Raw genomic sequence first — 17703 nt, forward strand, 5'->3', positions numbered from 1 at the left:
TGCGGTTGTTAGAGTAGAGTGATGACCACGTATACAGTCAGGTACCCCGAACAGCACCATTTCTTCTTTGAAAGTTTTTATTACTGAATCAGTATGAGAAATGCTGGATTCTGGGCTGGTAGAGGCGATGCGCCGGATCGGAGACTATACAATTTGGGTTTCAAAAGTGCCTATATCAGCGGTAAAATGACATGCATTGTTGCTTGCTCAGAGTCTTTATTCATGGTCTCGCATACAGCATTGGGGCTGCCAATGACGTTTTTGAAGCATTCTGTTCTTTCAAACTATCTCTAACGTACATCTCTGCGACACGCAGAGCCCCCCGTGCTGCAAGTACTCTATAGATTAAATATTATAAGTAATTTAATATAGCTTCTACTTAGTTATATTTAAGCAGCGCACTGGCGGATTAGTAGTCAGGTGGGTGACTACTGGCGAATCCCCGCTGTTGTATATTTTTTCCGTTTCTTTTTCTTCTGCCGAGAAACCGTATGTAAGGATGTTCGCGCTGGACAGGACGGTATGTTACGACGTAAGTGACGCGCGGAGGTGCAGACAGAGATAAGAAGTTGCGCCTTCGTCCTGCGTTTTTGTTGATTGTCAGCCTAGACGTCTCTACATCAAGGGCTCGAATTTGATATTTGTTGATAATCCTCGTCGTCTCTTCAAGTTGCTTATCTTGCCTTGTATTAGTCTCGGATTGTAGAAGGATCAGCAGATTAAGGGTCAAGGATAGCCGGAGTTTGCGTCGTCGATGTGTATGCACTAGAGTCAACCTCGCTGCCTCCGCAGTGAACTCTGCAAAACTGCGATCCCAGGCTCGACTCAACTCTTGTCTCGCAAAGCATATCCAGTAACCATCGATCGCTGAACAAATATGCGATCCCCATGTCAGCGCAATTTTGCGTCTCCCAAAGCATACATATTTACCCCCTCTTGTTGTCATGAAGTTCCTGTCGTGCATGTACACCTCGGCAAACGTTCCGCGGCCTCCTTTAGGGAATACGGTTCGAGGCAAATTTCTCTATTATGACGATGGGCTTTCCGTGTTGTGTGTCGGTCCTACAATACAGCCTGGTTCCTGGTAAATGATGCCCGGTGTCCGGGACGGTGACGTTGATCGACGGGGGAAGGAATCAGGAGACAAATGAAAAAAGGCGCGCATGCACTGTGCAGCATCTGGGGAAATGCTGCAGGGTCGGTCCAATAATGAGATGGCTCATGCAAGCAATACTTCCCAAACACCGTGCCGCGGCTTGCGCTTGTAGCATGAATCACGACAATTCCCCTGAGCAGGCTCGAAACCGCATAGCCTCAGATCTCAGGCACCTGCAAATAGAATACTCGGGCCCGATATGGCGCTGGTCTCATTTGGCGGGGGCTCGATTCGGGACGACTGGGTGTGGAATTCGGCGACGCAGAGACCTGTTTCTGTTCCTGGCGAGGACTAGCAGAACACGCCCGTCTGCTAAATTCAGGGTCCCCGAGGCGGGTAGCCGCTCTGGGGCACGGCGGCTGAATGGCGACATGATGCAGCAGCGTGGCAACAACAGCGGTGATGTTCCCAAGCATAGTTGCTGGTGCATAGGATATAGTGCATTGTTTAACGTGCAGGTGTTTGTCAGCGGGTTAATCGTGCTCCAGGGGCTCTTTGTTGTGGTTGTGTGGTTCCTGCGTGCCCAGTTGGGTCGCGACTGCCCCAGAAGCATTTCTCGCAGCTAGCGCCGCGCCGGCAGGTACCAACGGCGGCGGTGGCCCCTCAGCGCAGTCGCAGGCCCGCATCACGACGAGCTTCAGCAGCATTCTTCGCACACGTCGGCCAGTGCTGGGGCTGCTTCTGCGCCGTCCTCGCACGCTCGCACGCTTCCTGTCGCTCTCCGCACGCAGAGTGCGCCGGGCCAAACAATTTCGCATCCTGCAACCAATAAAGGCGCCCGATAGTCAGTTTCCGGCGGCTGAAACACCGCAAGGTGCAGTGGGCGTCCAGCGGTTGGCACACGGACACGACCAGACGATCGTCTCCCTGACATGCACCGTCGACCTTGGTGCCTGTGCTAGCCCGACCTCGGGCCCTTGAAAGCCGGCAGCCAGAGTATTAGACTATTATGTGCTCACCCTCCTCGCTGCCATGAGTCCCTTCACGTCCTTGCCGCCTGCAGCTCAGGACAACAACACCAACAACAACCAAACCGACGACGTCGTCCAGCGCCTCAAAGCCATGAAGACGTCTGCAACCACCGCCTCAGGACCGACGCCTGTCCGAACCCCAAGCAAGACACTTGCTTCCCTACCAGAGCCTACAATAGCGGCTGCAACATTCCCAGCCAAGCGCGCAGAGAGTATTCCAGAAGACACGGACAGCATGAGTGACACCAGCGTCCTCTCCCGCCAGCTGAGCAACACCTCCGACGACAGCATCTCCTCGCGGCGACCGACCACGCCGCGCTCGCAAACGGACCCTACCTTGGACATCTCGTCGTACCGACCACCACCTCGCAACCGCTCGCCCTACTCCCGCACGCACCTGCGCTCCCACAGCAGCTCGGCCTCGCTCAGTGCACCACCCATGACCCGAGCCCACTCGCTGCCGACAGTCATGCATGGACAGCTCTCCCTCTCGCCAACCCCGCAGCCGCTCGCCAGTCCTTCCTCGCCCATGCGGTCACCACAGCGGACCCGCAGCCCACGCGGTCCAGAGCCCAGGCCCTTAAATGTAGGACCACGCAGCTCTGGCATTCGCCCAGCCTCGCTCGGGTCGTTCGAGGGCTCACCAAGCGTGTGCGACATTTCCGAGGACGCCGAGTTGGAGCTCACCCCCCGCGCCGGCACCAGCGTGTCGACCCTGTACAGCAGCACCGGCTCTCTGTCGCGCCGACGACGACCAGCATCGCCTCTCCACCAGGTCTACGTACCATTTGGCGCTTCAGCCACCAGCACGCCGTCTGTCAGCACGCCGACATCTGCTGCATCCTCGCCTCTCCTCGCTCCTGCCAAGTTCACCAACGAGCACTATCCCTCCTCGCTTGCCTCGTCCTCCGTGCCATCCACCCCGACCTCGATGCGCTCCCGCAGCCCCTCCATCTCATCGCTCGAGACCATCGAAGACAGCCCCGACGCAGAAGAGGAAGCTATCGAGGCAGACCGCATCGCCAAGCTGAAGGCCGCTGCTGACCGTGAAGACGGCGGCGACATGAGGCGCTCTAGCCTCGATATTCCTGACCGCGGCCGCACCTTTGGCTTCGGCAAGAGGGACTCGCGAAAGCGTTGGAGTGTCTGCGGAGCCGAGAGGCGCGGCGACCTGGACCTTGAGACCATCTGGGAAGATTGAGCACACGAGACGAAGATGCATGAGTTTTTCCTTTACTGCATACACTGGCGTTTACATGGAACTGGGCTGTTTCTTTCTGCTGGTTTTGCTCTTTGCCTGCATAATGATAGGCATTTCCCGCCTCCTTTCCTGCACATGGTACGAAATATCCACGACATTGAACGTCGTCACTAGCATGATACCCTGCGTATATGGAAGCTTTGCCCTTGTATATCTAGTTACTCTGGAGGATTGCTGCACACAGTAGCACACGACCTCGAATACGAACATATGACACATTCGTTGATTTTTGCCATGTGACAGTGCATTGCTGCGTGACATGGCATGACGTGCTTTGTAATTAATTCACAGGAATAGTGAGGCTCAACAGTTGAGCTGCTGTCCCAATTCGGTAATCGTAACAGCGGGCCAATGAGAGCCGTTGATGTCATAGGTCGAGGCATCGGAGTTCCCGTCTTGTAGTGGGGTTGCAACGCGACTGCCCGCTACGCGTTTACTAGAACTTCAACAAGCGAAGACTATTTGAACTTGAGGCTTAAAGGATTTCTGTCCTTTGCATGACACCTCAGTTCTCTCAACCCCCGCCTTCATCCTCCTCCACCACCTCACCCCAGCAACCACCAAAATGCCCATTAACTTCGGCATAATCGGCACAAACTGGATCACGCATTCCTTCGTCAAATCCGCCCACGCCACCTCAAAATGGAACTTGGCAGCCGTGTACTCTCGTAAAGAAGAGACGGCGCAAGATTTTGCGGCAAAATATGAAGACAAGAAAATCGCTCTGTACACCTCACTCGAGGAGCTATCCAAGTCCACCGATATCTCAACCGTGTACATCGCCTCGCCCAACATCCTGCACTACGAGCAAGCGAAACTGATGCTGCTCGCTGGGAAGAACGTCATCCTCGAAAAACCATCGTGCAGCACGCCCTCCGAACTCGACGAGCTGTTCAAAATCGCAAAAGACAAGGATGTCATCTTAATCGAAGCATTCCGCCACATCCAAGAAGCAAACTTCAAAATCCTTAAATCCGCCATCTCCAAACTCGGCCCCTTGTACGGCGCAAGCATAACTTTTGCCCAGTACTCCTCCCGCTACGAAAAAGTCCTCGCCGGCGAAACGCCCAACATCTTCAACCTCGAAATGGGCGGCGGCGCGCTGGTGGATTTGGGCGTGTACTGCGTCGCAGCGGCTATCGAATTATTCGGCGCACCGCAGGATTCTACATACTTCCCAGTCAAAGTAGCCACTGGCGCAGATGGCGCGGGCAAACTCATCCTCACATACCCTTCCTTCACGGTATATCTGTGCCACAGCAAGATCTACAACAGCAATGCGCCTACGGAGATTTACGGGGAGAAGGGCACGTTGGTCATCCCTACAGTGACGGATATCGAGAGCGTGGTGTTGTGGGATAGTAAGAACAAGAGCAGGACTGAATTAGCGGGCGCGAAGGAGCCGGCGGAATTGAATCTGAAAGAGGAGGCAAGTGAGTTTGCGAGATGTATTGAGGAGAGGGATGCGGGGGCAGTGAGCAAGTATGAGAAATTGAGTCGGGATATTCTCAATGTGTTGTATAAAGCGCGGCAGGATAATGGGTTGGTATTTCCGGGGGGCAAGTAGATGGGAGTCTGAGGCATACAAGTGTCAGAAAGAAGCCATGTCGAAGCGAAACCGAAATTCATTCCACAAAGTACGAACCAATATATATATATATATATGTAAGAAGAGAAAAAGTCATTTTTGAGAACCAAGAAAACCCAGTCGTCGATCATAAGTCATAAAAAGCAACACTCTCCCACACACATTTTCTCTCTCGTGTTCTCGCGGCTCAACCTAGAAGTTGGCCGGTGGTCATAAGTCATGAAAGCACACTCTCCAACACTCTCGCCCTCTCGTACTTTTAAAGCCCAACTAGAAGCTGACCTGTCTCGCATGCCTCCTCGCCGCCGTCGCAGTCGCAGTCGCCGCAGCCGAAGTCTTCGTCACCGCAGCCAAAGTCTTCGTCACCGTCGCCAGGATTGTCGAAGTCGCAACCCTCGAGCTAGCCGCCGTTGAGCTCCCCACCGTCGAACTCGCCACCACCTTCGCCGCCGAACTGCTAGCCTGGGGAGTAACATACTTGATATCCCAATTCTTACAGCTGTCTCCATCCGCACACTTCTTATAGATGCTCATCGCCGCCCACCCGCCACAGATCCCACTCTCGTCGCCCGCGCACTTGTAGTTGCAGTTGCCCATGATGCCATCCTTGGGCGCGTATCGCGGGTCCAGTTTATCCGCGCAGAAGCACTCGCGGCCGTACTCGAGGCCTGCGTAGGGCAGATTGCGCGCGCCGCAGAAGGCGATGCAGGTTTGGATCGTCATGTCGTCGGCACCTGTGGAGGCATTGAGGAAGGCGCGGTCGCCGATGTTGTCGCCTCCACAACCGGCATACGACCATTTGAGTGTGGATGTGAGGTCGAGGAAGTTCTGAGTGCCGGCGCCGAGGGTGGCTGCGTCGTCGCAAGTCTCTTTGGTTGCGCGGGCAGGGCCGAAGGAGGGCGTGTTGCAGCCTGGCAGCTTGGACAGGTTGCCGTCGATGGTCTCCTTAACGGTGGTGGGGATGCTGCATGCCTGCGTCTCCGCGCCGGTGAATTGCGTTAGGACGGCGCATTTCTCGACGCTGCCGGAGGCGTCAGTGCAGGTGTCGATGGCTTTTTGTAAGACGGGCACGTCCCAGCCGTTGAAGAAGTCGCCGTGGAAGCCATAGCCGGTTGCATCTCCGTTAGCAAAGACGAAGGGGTGTTGGGTGCCGTTCCACTGGTCGGCAAAGAGAGCCGTGTCGTAGAGAATCTCGTAGAAGATAGAGATGGTGTGGATCGGGAAGCCTGCAGGGCAAGGGCCGTTGTCGTAGTGTTGGCTGTTGGGGTAAGACATGTGGGATTTGTGGTCGGGTGTATCGAGGTCTTTGCCGTTCCAGCCTGGGTGGCGGTTAGGATACATCTCAAGTGCAGATTGCATGGAGTGTCTTACAGCTGGGGAAGAATACTTGGGCGCGAAGGCCGCCTGGGCATGGGTAGTCGGGGATCTTGTTTGTCTCGGGCTTGTTGGCTCCCAGGCAGTTGAAGGATATACCCTTGGTGGCTAGATCATTTGCACCGACATCGCGCTTGCCAGAGTCACCAGCCAGCATGCGGAAGCCCTCGGGGAACGCAGTCAGGTTTTCGGTAGCTGGTGATGGTCGTTGGAGATAGTACACTGCCATCCCGCCATTGACATCTCTTGGATCGCCAACGACAGGTACAGGTGAATAAGTGCCGTCTTTCTTGTGCACGTAGAGTTGGGGAGTCCAGTAATTTGACATATCCTCCTATCGTCGTTATTAGCAATTAGGTTTGAAGTCTGTGAGGGGTATTTACCTTGATAGTACAAGAAGAGCACTTGGCTGCCCGAGCGTCTGCATATGTCATATCCATTGAGAACCCCGCACCGCCAGATACAGTGTGTACATGGCCAGCGATGGCACCTGGGTTTACAATGGGATCAATGCGTTCGCGGACAACGCGGCCAGGGCATGACATGCGGAAGAAGGCTTCTGAGTAGCCAGCCAAGGAGAGGGCCAAGGAAAGCTTGGATGTAAAACCCATGATGGAGAAGAGAAGATATTGCTAACAGATAGCGATCACAGGGAAGGTGATGAAGCGACTGTTGCTAAGAAGCTGTGCTGTGATGCTCGAATCCATACTTGGGGACAGCGTCTTATATGATGTTTTGCTCATGTGCGCCATACAAATGAAAGTCAGTGAGAATTCGTGTCACAGTGTCTTGCTCTGTCCTAGATCATGCGCCAGTGCGCCCATTCACCTCAACACCTTCCACAGGCCGAAATTTTATGACGCTCTCGTCATCGTCAATAAGCCATTGTGCTTTGTGTGCCTACTTCACGATGTATTGATCCACACATAGCGCTGTAGAGAATGCCCTAGAAGAAAGAAACACCATACAATGGATGAGGCACGATATCCTGTAGTGTATTGGATGGCTTCAGGCCGTCATGACCGTCTTTGTGGTTCGACATAACGTGGTTGACACTGTACCATGGTACAGGCACGTCGCTAGTGCGCACCGGGAGCATCCTATAGGTTCCGCACCGCTAGTGTACCAGGCGACTGCTGATCGACGTCAATGAGGACCAATGAAACACTCACAGCCTATCGGAGACTCACTCAGTTACTGAAAGTGTGCAAAACTTACCTCGTCTGTACCAAATGTCCTCGCTGGGACCTGCCGCTGTACTACTCACGCGCCGGGGCTTAATCCGCATTGATACAAGTGACTACCTACACGGCAGCCACAGTGGAACGTAAGACTCCAGAACAATGAAATAAGGTTATCGCGCGGCCCGCCGAGCTGCAAACGGAGAGCTTCCCGCAGGAACAATAGGACCATCTTGGCGCATCAATGGCATCGGTAATAATCGCGACGTTGCTACTGCCTCCAGTATCGATATTGTGAAAAAGAGCTATCGGTGGAAGCTGGCCGACGTGCGGTCAATACTGCCGAGCGGCAGTTGGCTTTCACGAGGTACAAGCGGAGCAAGACTCAGCGAAGTTATCGCTCGTGCCCCGGTGCTTCTTCTCATAGTATACTCCATGGACATGTTTGTTTTTCTGTCCTGTCTAAGTCATGTGGTTAGAGAGGCTGCCTTGTACCACATGCTCGTCAGCCCTGAGCAAGCCAACGTGCGACGCAAGGCAAACTCGTTCGGCATATCCAACCGGTGTAACTGAGTGTTTTTTGTTTCTGTTGGCACGTCTAGACTTATGGTATAGTACATTTGGTGACATGCCGTGGGAAAAAGCACCATTCTTGGTCGAGCGCGTGATTGACGTAGGGTTTACCAGCCTTGCTTCGAAGCCTAAGCTGTCAGTCGGCACAAGTTAGCGCTAGCAAATGTGTATAGTGTCGGGCACAAATGCCGCAAAGAATGGTGAGAACATGGACCCATCAGAGGAATCTGGACTGGATCCGAAGAACAGATGAATTCGTTGAAGCGCAGATGAAATTGATGAGACCCTAAAATACACGCCGTCAAATGGATCGCAAAGTGCTCGTCATTCGAAGCCATTATTTACCGTCCCCAGATGACACCTCTCCTCTCATTCTAGCTCTCTTTCTTGTGGCTCGGAACACTCCAAAAGAGAACACAGGTGTAGACATACAACATGCCGCGCACGTATGGGATGCGCGTCATGTAAACGTGGATTTGTCCGCCGAAATACGCGTCGCCGTTGTTGATTGCAGGAGCTTGCCGTAGCTGCAATCCTATATAGTGTCGGTTGTCTAGCAGTGGTTGCTCTCGTCACCAGCCTTGGCGTTCATGAGAAGGGCAACAATGAGGCCGTAAAGACCCAAGACTTCAGCGAAAATGAGAATGAGAATCATTCCGACGAACAACCTGGGCTGCTGGGCAGTTCCACGGACACCAGCATCACCGACGATTCCGATGGCGAAGCCAGCAGCCATACCGGAGAGACCGACAGCGAGACCAGCACCGAGCTGGATGAAGTTGGCGAAGAGCGACGAGTCCTGCTTCAGGCCGTTGGAGATGAGGACGGAAACGACGAGACCGTAGATACCAATGATACCAGCCATGACGACGGGGATAATGTCTGGGTTGTATTAGCTCACTGCGTGGTGATCGACTCTGCGAGCTTCGTCTTGGTCTAGTGACATACTCTTGACGATCAGGTCAGGGCGGAGGACACCCATGGCGCTGACACCGACACCGGCTTTGGCGGTGCCATAGGCAGCACCGAAACATGCGAAGACGATGGCAGACGTGCAGCCCATCGCACCGAAGAAGGGCTATCGCGTGTTAGAAAACGGTTCATCGCGTTGCGATGACGACTAAGGGGAGGCGTGGCGGAGCTGTGATTCTCGCGTACTTACGGCATACACGGGGCTGCGAAGGTTGCATTAGCATTCATTCATCACACCAGATAGGAAAGAGCGCTCTTCCAAAGTCGGAATGACGATGGCAAGCTCCAGCTCATCTGCGCGGAGGCGAGCTGGAGCTGCCTACGTCTCCTCATTGGAGCTCCAGGGCGACTCACCAGAGTTCTGAAGGCATCGTGGACGTGGTTTATGTAGTCGACGGGTCGTCGGTAATGGTTGGGAGATGTGTTTGGAGATGGACGGGTGTCGTGGGAGCTGCGACGAGAGCGGATGTGATGTTGAGGTGAGTGGTGACGATGGCTGGCGATGCAGTCTTCGCGCGCTAGCCGTCACAGCACGTGACCCGCCAAGCCGGCCTCTAGCGCTTGGAATCTTTTTGGCCGAACTTTTGTTGAAAACTATCACCACCACTCTTCAATCCACACAGCAGTGAACCCCCCACGGGCGAGCAAAACAGTAAACCTTTCGAAATGGCCGAAGACAACAGCGCAGCGTGGCCCCAGGTCGGTTTTTTGAATAAAAGTTACTCTATCACAAGGACGATCACTGACTCCCATTCAGGCGGACCAAGCACTCTCCCAAGAGATCCTCGACCTCGTTCAGCAGAGCACGCATTACAGGCAAATCAAGAAAGGCGCCAATGAAGGTGAGTTCATCTCTTCCAATTAACCATATTAATGCTAACTATTCCAGCGACCAAGACGCTCAACCGGGGCATCAGCGAACTAATCATCCTGGCTGCCGACACCAGCCCGTGAGTATTGATTGCTCCATTGTAAGACTTCTGCTGACGATGCGCAGGCTCGCGATCTTGCTCCACCTCCCTCTTCTCTGTGAAGACAAGAACGTCCCGTATGTGTTCTCCGACCACAAATACTGTGTCATTCGCTGACTTGCTCCATTAGTTACGTCTACGTCCCATCCAAGATGGCTCTCGGCAGAGCTGTAAGTCCTCTCCGCACATGCGAATCGAAGGCGTGATGGCCACCTCGGAGTCTTCAAATCGATAACAAATCTTATCTCTGCACTTCACCGAACCATACGCCCTCAGCATGCGGACGAGCAGCTCGAAGAGATGTGCGCCAGTCTCTGAGAGGTTATGTGTCTGTTTGTGCACTGCATAGAGCTTTGGCATTTGGAGCTTCGCAGTAGCCATTCCCTTCAGTTCGCGTGTCACTTCATTCGCAATTTTCATTAATCGCATACTGACTTATCGTAGTGCGGCGTCGCGCGTCCCGTCATCGCTGCCTCCATCACCACGAACGAGGCCAGTGACCTGATGGGCCAGATCAGGACCCTCAAGGACAAGGTCGAGCGCCTCCAGATCTAGGCGTTCCACGATAGTTCACGACACGATCATAACGTGGCTCGAGAATCGGGCAATATACAATATGGAATTGAGGATTTATACAGTCTACGAAACGCGAATTTGAGCAGGGGCTTGGGATGGAATACTCTCGAGATCTCTGTGCGTAGATAGGGAATGAAATGCTGGTCTTGCGGCATAGACTCGACCCAGAATCCGAACACTCATTTCATGAACCATGTCGCCTTCTTGTGCCGTCGGTGATATTACGATTACTTCGTACATGTCTGGTTTGTAGCAGCTGCCAGGTTCTTCTGGTTCTGCTTCGTGCCGTCCTGCACTTCCTGGACCAACAGCTTCAGTGTTGCCTCATCTGCCGCCGTACCCTTCAAGCTCATGACCTGCATCATCTCCTTCGTCTGCGCGCCAGCAACGATCGCCAAACCGTCGGCAGCTGGGCTCTTGATCTCTGCGGCCAGCTTCTGGTTTTCGGCGCGGATCGTGATGCCCTTCTGCTGGATGCTCAATACGGATTGCTGCGTAGTCTCAAACTCCGCGAGTCCGCCCTGGAGCTGCAGAGCGTGCACACTGAAGAGTTGTTAATATGAGAATCAAGGGAAAGTTAGAGAAAGCCATACCCTTGGAGCTCCTGGGCTTGGATGTCAAGGTTGGCTTTAATGCCTTTCTCGAGCTTGGCCTGGACTTCGGTGCAGTTGACCTTGGGCGCAGCGGGCGCAGCTGGTGCGGCGGCCTTGATGCGCCAAGAGAGCGGGCTTGGAGCTGCTAGAGCTACGGAGATGAGGCAGAGAAATGCGAAGGACTTCATGTTTCCGGTAGTGGTGCGAGGTATATTGCGAGTAACAAAAAGTAGATAAAAACGACAGTCCAGCTCACACCAGGTGAGAGTATGCGATGATGACGAAAGGAGTGGTTGTTTAAAAGGAATGGTTGTTTGAAAGGAATTGTGGAACTTATCCATCGATCTACAGGACGTCTTACGTTAACTTATACTCCCCCAGTATTTGCCGCTCGTCCAATCGATCAACTTGTCACATCTCGGACCGATCAGCTCACTCTTCCCGTGTGCTGAGCCACGCACGCTTCCTCACAATATGCACCTCGCGAACGACTCCTCAACCTTATTCTCATCTGGAGATATGTTCTCGGAGAATTCTCTCATGCGGAGATGCATGCTTCTCGTCCAATTCGTACGGACACAAAATTGGAGACGGCCGTGAGACTTGAAACGAGCAGTCTTGTCGCAGATCTGGAGACGAAACAAATCGGTCCGCCGCGCGGCGTGAGAGCTTGTGAAAGCTTGTCGCCGTGGCACGATGGTTTTCTCGAAAAGTGTTTTACGGTGGTATTCGAGGTGCTTTTATGCTGACAGACTCTGACATGTATTCAATAGGAGATTTGAAGGTCGAGGTTGGGTTTGAAGATGCTGACAGCGCGCCCTAGGCTAGGCCGTGTTGGGATGGGTTGAAATGCGGGAGGCGCTTACGCCAGTGGGGATGGCAACAGCAACATCTGCCCATCACCCTACACCACCAAAGCACACAGCTCAGCTGGCACGATCTTCAACGTCGTCAGATGTAAGCAGCACGTACCGTGTGATGCGGTCATTCGACACTGTGATGAGCGATTCTTGTGGCAACCTGCGTGTCGGTCGAAGCCCCTTTCTGGTCGGATGCAGCTCGAGCGACTGCATGTTGACGATGACAGTAGAGCGACTCCAGTCTCGTACCAGCGGACGAAAGTCGATATGCGCAGTACTTGTGCATTGAATTGGTTTCTATATTTGTTTCAACATTCGCGATGCCAAGTCGGGGCGCCAGTGTGGAAATTGCAAACGTCGATCTGGCTTGAGCGCGAAAGAGAGAGACCACCACGGCTACACCCACGAGGCTCAACGAACTTCCGGGCGACCCCGTATCTTCGCCGCAGACGCTTTTAGCTTTTGGCACGACATCTCCATGCTGCATCACGAGGCAGTACCATCTCCGATCCAGGACCGGCTTATCGCTCTTACCGCGACACTAGACCCCTGGTGACTACGCCAATCCGGAAGGTCGACTTCTATGTTTTGCAGGCTCCCACAGCGCGCCAGCACATTTCATCTATTGTCCAATATTGTCGCGTGCTTTTGATCGTTTCGAGCATGCTAAGGTAGCCAAGACCGGCTTGCCAAGGGGCAGCCTTTCCGCTGCTGGTGATGCTGGAGAAACAATAGGCTTGGCCACAATGCACTGAGTGAGGAAGGTCACTACACAGGCAACTCCGATGATCTTGTGTAGGTTAAGCTTGCTTAGCACAGCGCGTGTGGTTCGCTACCGGCGCCAGAGTCTATTATTCCTACTTGGCAGCGAACCTTGGGAGAGGATCTCACGATGGGCTCTCCAGCAGAGTGGTCCTGATAGCCGCACAATGTGCTGTTATTTGCTTGCTTCCTCACCAGCTTCACTTTTGCGATGGACTATACCGTCGTTGAATTCAGACCATACGAGTAGTCTACAGTGGTGTACATTTCGCATAACTTGTAATATTGCATGGGCTGCCAGCCAAGCCGCCGTCAATACGGGTCTGTGGTCATCGAACAGGCAAGTGATATCGTCTGGGAGGTATTCTGGCGCCGACTACGCTTAGAAATATCACACATCGGAGTGTACGCCACGGAGGTCTTGCCAAAGAGGAAGCTCTTTTCGTGGACCTGACATGAGCCACTGTCGGACGGCTCTTCCCAGGCTAGGCACACACCTACACTATCTTGCTCGAGCTTCCCAATTAGGAAGTTCACGACGCCCACCACCGTAACATTGCCCCCACCAGCGACGAGACCGCGCGCAGTGGGACGATGTCGTTTATGTATAAAATGTCGAGAGTACCCTGATACTTACTTTTGAATCATCCAAACATCGAGACCGCATCTTCCATCTCATTCGCTGAACATGTTGTCCTCCTTGCTGGCCGGTGCTGGCTTAGTTGCCCTCGCCGCATCCCACCCTACCTCCCACGGAAACGCTCTCACGCGCCGTGCCGTTGACATCAACGCCTTCCGCCTCACAGCCACTTCCGAGTACGTGAACGCCACCGTAGCTGTGTCTGAGCCCAGCCTCAGGTTCCTTAAGCGCGCCGACTATCTCGAGACAGCCACCGAGCTCGTCAAATCTGTTGCCAAAGATGCCACTTTCCGTGTCGTTGAAGACCACTACGTCGGCTCGAACGGCATTGCACATGTCAACTTCAAGCAGACTGCCAACGGACTCGATATCGACAACGCCGACTTCAACATTAACGTAAGGCATTTGATTCTCTTTGCTTTTCAACACTGCTGACAAACATCAGGTTGCCAAGGATGGATCCATTTTCTCATACGGAAACTCTTTCTACACCGGCGCTATCCCTGCAAACCCACTGCAGAAGCGCGACTTCTCGGACCCAGTCGATGCTTTGAAGGCCGCCAACGACAAGCTTCAGCTCGCTGTTACTGCTGAGAAGGCTTCTGCTGAGTCTACCGGTGCCAAGGAGACCTTTACCCTCAAGGGCACTTCTGGTGCGGTCAAGGACCCAGAGGCCAAGCTCGTCTACCTGGTCAAGTCCGATGGCAACCTTGCGCTTACATGGCGTGTTGAGACCGACATCATGAGCAACTGGTTGTTGACATATGTCGATGCTGCTACCAACCAGGAGATCCACGGTGTCGTTGACTACTCTGCGGATGCCACTTACCAAGTCTAGTAAGTTGAATGACCTTCCAAAGCTTTTCCATACTAAATATACATAGCCCCTGGGGATTGAACGACCCCACTGAAGGCTCACGCGCTGTGGTGACTAACCCCTGGGACACCACGGCATCTGAGTTCACCTGGCAAGGAACTGGAACCACTACCTACAACGTGCCCCGCGGTAACAACGCTATTGCTCAATCCAACACTGATGGAGGATCAGACTACCTGAGCAACTACCGCCCCACAAGCACCAGCCAGAACTTCAGCTACCCTTACACTCTGCAAATGTCTCCACCATCAACATATGTTGATGCTTCCGTTACGCAGTTATTCTACACTGCCAACGTCTACCACGATCTTCTCCACAGCCTTGGTTTCAACGAGAGGGCTGGCAACTTCGAGGTCAACAACAACGGCGCAGGAGGGTCTGGCAACGACATGGTCATCCTCAACACCCATGATGGCTCTGACACTAACAACGCCAACTTTGCCACCCCACCAGATGGCCAGCCCGGCCGCATGCGCATGTTCCTCTGGGACCTCTCGACGCCTAACCGCGACTCCAGCTTCGAAGCTGGCGTCGTCATCCACGAGTACACCCACGGTCTTTCCAATCGTCTGACCGGCGGCCCCGCTAACTCCAACTGCCTCAACGCACTCGAGTCTGGCGGCATGGGCGAGGGCTGGGGCGACTTCATGGCGACCGCGATCCGCCTGAAGGCCGGCGACACCCGCGCTAAGGACTACACCATGGGCTCGTGGATCGCCAACGACCCTAAGGGTATCCGCACATACCCGTACTCCACCTCGCTGACCACCAACCCCCACAAGTACACTGATGTGAACAACCTCAGGGGTGTGCACCCCATCGGAACCGTCTGGGCTACCATGTTGTACGAGGTCATGTGGAACTTGATCGACAGGTACGGCAAGAACGATGGCGCGAAGCCTACTTTCGGCGCGAACGGTGCGCCTACTGATGGCAAGTACTTGGCGATGAAGTTGGTTGTCGACGGCATGGCGCTGTAAGTCTTCCCCACACACCTCCCCTTTTCAAAGACTCCCTTACTGACAACATCACAGCCAGCCTTGCAGCCCCAACTTCGTCCAGGCTCGTGACGCTATCCTCGATGCTGATGTTGCGCTTACCGGTGGTGCGAACAAGTGCGATATCTGGAAGGGTTTCGCGAAGCGTGGTCTCGGCTCTGGTGCGAGGTACAGCTCGACCGCCAGGACAGGAAGCACGGCGCTGCCTAGTGGATGTTAAGCGCAAATTTGAGCGCATAGAATGATGTATTTGTGAGAAGTTTGATGTATTCGTTGTATATAATGACTAGGGATATTTGGCGATGAAGGGAATTTTTGTATGGGACAAGTACGATAATCTTGCAAAATCACTTGCTTTACTCTACTTCAAATGCTAGTGAAATGCCGAAGCGTCCTTTCTAGCGGCACCACCACGCCGCTGTAGACTGCTTGCTGGAAGTCGTGGTCTTCTAGCCTCCACTGAGCCATGTCGAAGTCGCAGCGAATGCATTTCCTCACTGCGTTTGCATAGTGTATCCCACTTCGAAGCTCAATTTGCTGCTCTCGAATCAATCGTTCCGCGACACGCCAAGCTATGCCTGAGCTACTACTGGCATCTTGAGACGTTTGTAGCTCTTCGATAGGCATTCCATACAAGAGTTCAATAAGTACTACGCCTAGAGCGAAGAGAACTTGGTTTCTGATCAGGCTGTCGGTCGGGAGCTGAGTGACGGAGTCTTGACTTGTGGCAGTTGAGAGATCACGGTAGATGAACGGATGTTGATATGCGGTAGCTAGTGAAGTGCCCGGGCGATGCACAAAGTAGACATCGGCATCGCTCCAATCATTGCTGAGCCATGGGGTCTCGTAGAGTTGCAGTACACTCGATGCCAGATCAAGAGCTATCTTGTATGTGTCGACCAGCGCTAATTTTGGCCCAGTCCCGGCCGGCTGGGTAAGAATTTGTCGCAAGGTATACGCACTCCACTGCTTCTGGTTGTCCTGGGAAGTCGGGAGCTGGCATGGGTAGATCCCCTGTTTGCGCTGGAGGTTGTCGACTAGATACCCTGCGCACACATTTGCCTGCGATTGATGTAAATGGAGACCCTCGATTGCTTTACAAAGATCTTCTATTCGAAGGCTGGAGCTGAGGGTACTGGTACTTGTATCCGTAAGCGTGATTGTCGAACTGTTCGCCTGATCGTGGGACGTATCGAATCGTACTGTTCGGGCTGCCTTGCCTGCCTTGTAGTGCGTTGACTGTGGTGCTAGGGGAAGTCGAAGTGGCTTTTCCGCGATCCATCGGATATCGGCCTCCTTCCACGCGGCATCTGTAGACAATGTCAAAGTGACATTGTGCGTAAAGATGACGCGAAAATATGTATTTGCGAGAAGGTCATCTTCCCTATCGGTCTTATCACTCCTGCTTTCCAAACGAAGTTTAACAGCGTGATCGTTGCAGCTGCATTTCAAACTACATCTCAACGTGTCGAAGAGATTGCGGGCGTAGCTTCGAAGCGCATCAAAGTTTGGACAAACAAGAGACGTCTTTTCGGACCGAGAGGATTCAAGATCCAACGATTGCCTTGTGAGTTGCGTCAGAGCATCGTTGCATTTATTTAGATTTTCGAGCTGCTCAGAGTATCTGGCTTTCGTAAGAGAAAACTGCAGTTTGCGTAATTCTTTCTTGAAGTGACTTGGGTCGGAATCTTGCGGCTGATAAGTATGACATCAGCAATGTTCTAAGGTGAGGCGTTCGCAAACTTTCTCACCTTTCCTTGCGCATTGAGCCCAAGCTTTTTCATGATCTCTTTCATCGACTTTTCCATCCCAGTAACATTATCGAAATAGACCTTGTATGCATTTCGAAGCCTCTCGCGCAGCTTCGCATCGATGGTCGCGTCCTGCCATACGTCGCCACCTGGATTTGAGATGAAATCGGCCATGTGCTCTATTCTGATAATGCCTCCTAGTAGCTGCTCTAGCGTGTTGGTGAATATCGTGTAGTATGTTTGAAGAGAGAGGATGGTGGATTGCACCTCCCGCTTGTAGCAGAAGTATCGTTTTGCAGTTTCGATGCCTATGTACGCCGTCAATTTTCACTTTTGAGCCAATCATTAAGTTAAAACAACACTCGTTCTCGGATTCTTGGAGGTTACAAGATTCCAAGATATGCAATGCTAATATTCTTGTTACGTAAGACACTTACCAGTGGCGTAGTGTTCCAGGGCAGCGATGATGAACGGCACCGTTGCAAGAACGACGCCTGCTATTTCAAGGCCCGACATCTTCGTTTACGTCCGTGTAAAGACAAGAGATAGAGGAGAAGCTGAGTTTCTGTTTGCTTCATATGATGAAGGATGAGTTCGAA

General features: G+C 53.2%; 9 protein-coding genes across 9 annotated transcripts; 5 read left to right on the top strand and 4 right to left on the bottom strand.

Annotated features, from left to right (window-relative positions):
- Positions 1 to 1530: 1530 nt before the first annotated feature.
- Positions 1531 to 2077, top strand: SNOG_10687 (hypothetical protein; the record flags this gene model as incomplete). The annotated part of the gene is made up of 2 exons (XM_001800897.1): positions 1531 to 1580; positions 1645 to 2077. The coding sequence occupies 2 exons, from the start codon at positions 1531 to 1533 to the stop codon at positions 2075 to 2077; spliced, it is 483 nt and encodes a 160-aa protein (XP_001800949.1).
- A 51-nt stretch (positions 2078 to 2128) lies between these two features.
- SNOG_10688 (hypothetical protein) lies at positions 2129 to 3328 on the top strand (the record flags this gene model as incomplete). The annotated part of the gene is made up of 1 exon (XM_001800898.1): positions 2129 to 3328. The coding sequence occupies one exon, from the start codon at positions 2129 to 2131 to the stop codon at positions 3326 to 3328; it is 1200 nt and encodes a 399-aa protein (XP_001800950.1).
- A 625-nt stretch (positions 3329 to 3953) lies between these two features.
- SNOG_10689 (hypothetical protein) lies at positions 3954 to 5502 on the top strand (the record flags this gene model as incomplete). The annotated part of the gene is made up of 3 exons (XM_001800899.1): positions 3954 to 4870; positions 4956 to 5025; positions 5251 to 5502. The coding sequence occupies 3 exons, from the start codon at positions 3954 to 3956 to the stop codon at positions 5500 to 5502; spliced, it is 1239 nt and encodes a 412-aa protein (XP_001800951.1).
- On the bottom strand, positions 5247 to 6961 carry SNOG_10690 (hypothetical protein; the record flags this gene model as incomplete). Its single annotated transcript, XM_001800900.1, has 3 exons — positions 5247 to 6295; positions 6348 to 6545; positions 6745 to 6961. The coding sequence occupies 3 exons, from the start codon at positions 6959 to 6961 to the stop codon at positions 5247 to 5249; spliced, it is 1464 nt and encodes a 487-aa protein (XP_001800952.1).
- A 1403-nt stretch (positions 6962 to 8364) lies between these two features.
- Positions 8365 to 9546, bottom strand: SNOG_10691 (hypothetical protein). Its single transcript, XM_001800901.1, has 3 exons — positions 9427 to 9546; positions 9053 to 9182; positions 8365 to 8986 (listed from the first exon to the last, which is right to left on the bottom strand). Exons 2-3 carry the CDS (start codon positions 9165 to 9167, stop codon positions 8658 to 8660), a joined length of 444 nt encoding a protein of 147 aa, XP_001800953.1. The 5' UTR covers positions 9168 to 9182; positions 9427 to 9546; the 3' UTR covers positions 8365 to 8657.
- A 135-nt stretch (positions 9547 to 9681) lies between these two features.
- SNOG_10693 (hypothetical protein) lies at positions 9682 to 10803 on the top strand. Its single transcript, XM_001800902.1, has 6 exons — positions 9682 to 9775; positions 9834 to 9918; positions 9966 to 10026; positions 10074 to 10124; positions 10178 to 10217; positions 10492 to 10803. Exons 1-6 carry the CDS (start codon positions 9743 to 9745, stop codon positions 10600 to 10602), a joined length of 381 nt encoding a protein of 126 aa, XP_001800954.1. The 5' UTR covers positions 9682 to 9742; the 3' UTR covers positions 10603 to 10803.
- Positions 10798 to 11557, bottom strand: SNOG_10694 (hypothetical protein; the record flags this gene model as incomplete). Its single annotated transcript, XM_001800903.1, has 2 exons — positions 10798 to 11166; positions 11217 to 11557. The coding sequence occupies 2 exons, from the start codon at positions 11555 to 11557 to the stop codon at positions 10851 to 10853; spliced, it is 657 nt and encodes a 218-aa protein (XP_001800955.1). The 3' UTR covers positions 10798 to 10850.
- Positions 11558 to 13526: 1969 nt separating this feature from the next.
- Positions 13527 to 15573, top strand: SNOG_10695 (hypothetical protein; the record flags this gene model as incomplete). Its single annotated transcript, XM_001800904.1, has 4 exons — positions 13527 to 13874; positions 13924 to 14315; positions 14363 to 15331; positions 15402 to 15573. 4 exons carry the CDS (start codon positions 13527 to 13529, stop codon positions 15571 to 15573), a joined length of 1881 nt encoding a protein of 626 aa, XP_001800956.1.
- Positions 15574 to 15719: 146 nt separating this feature from the next.
- SNOG_10696 (hypothetical protein) lies at positions 15720 to 17620 on the bottom strand (the record flags this gene model as incomplete). The annotated part of the gene is made up of 3 exons (XM_001800905.1): positions 15720 to 17048; positions 17105 to 17412; positions 17542 to 17620. 3 exons carry the CDS (start codon positions 17618 to 17620, stop codon positions 15720 to 15722), a joined length of 1716 nt encoding a protein of 571 aa, XP_001800957.1.
- Between the last annotated feature and the right edge of the window lie 83 nt (positions 17621 to 17703).

The sequence above is a fragment of the Parastagonospora nodorum genome (genome assembly GCF_000146915.1).
Source record: "Parastagonospora nodorum SN15 chromosome Unknown scaffold_17, whole genome shotgun sequence".
Lineage (NCBI taxonomy): Eukaryota > Fungi > Ascomycota > Dothideomycetes > Pleosporales > Phaeosphaeriaceae > Parastagonospora > Parastagonospora nodorum.

Coding starts and splice junctions, on each gene's coding strand:
- SNOG_10691 (XM_001800901.1), bottom strand. CDS start 9,167: ATGGGCTGCACGTCTGCCATCGTCTTCGCATGTTTCGGTGCTGCCTAT. Junction 8,987..9,052: donor CCCTGACCTGATCGTCAAGA/GTATGTCACTAG, acceptor AATACAACCCAG/ACATTATCCCCGTCGTCATG.
- SNOG_10693 (XM_001800902.1), top strand. CDS start 9,743: ATGGCCGAAGACAACAGCGCAGCGTGGCCCCAG. Junction 9,776..9,833: donor ACAGCGCAGCGTGGCCCCAG/GTCGGTTTTTTG, acceptor ACTCCCATTCAG/GCGGACCAAGCACTCTCCCA. Junction 10,218..10,491: donor AGATGGCTCTCGGCAGAGCT/GTAAGTCCTCTC, acceptor GACTTATCGTAG/TGCGGCGTCGCGCGTCCCGT.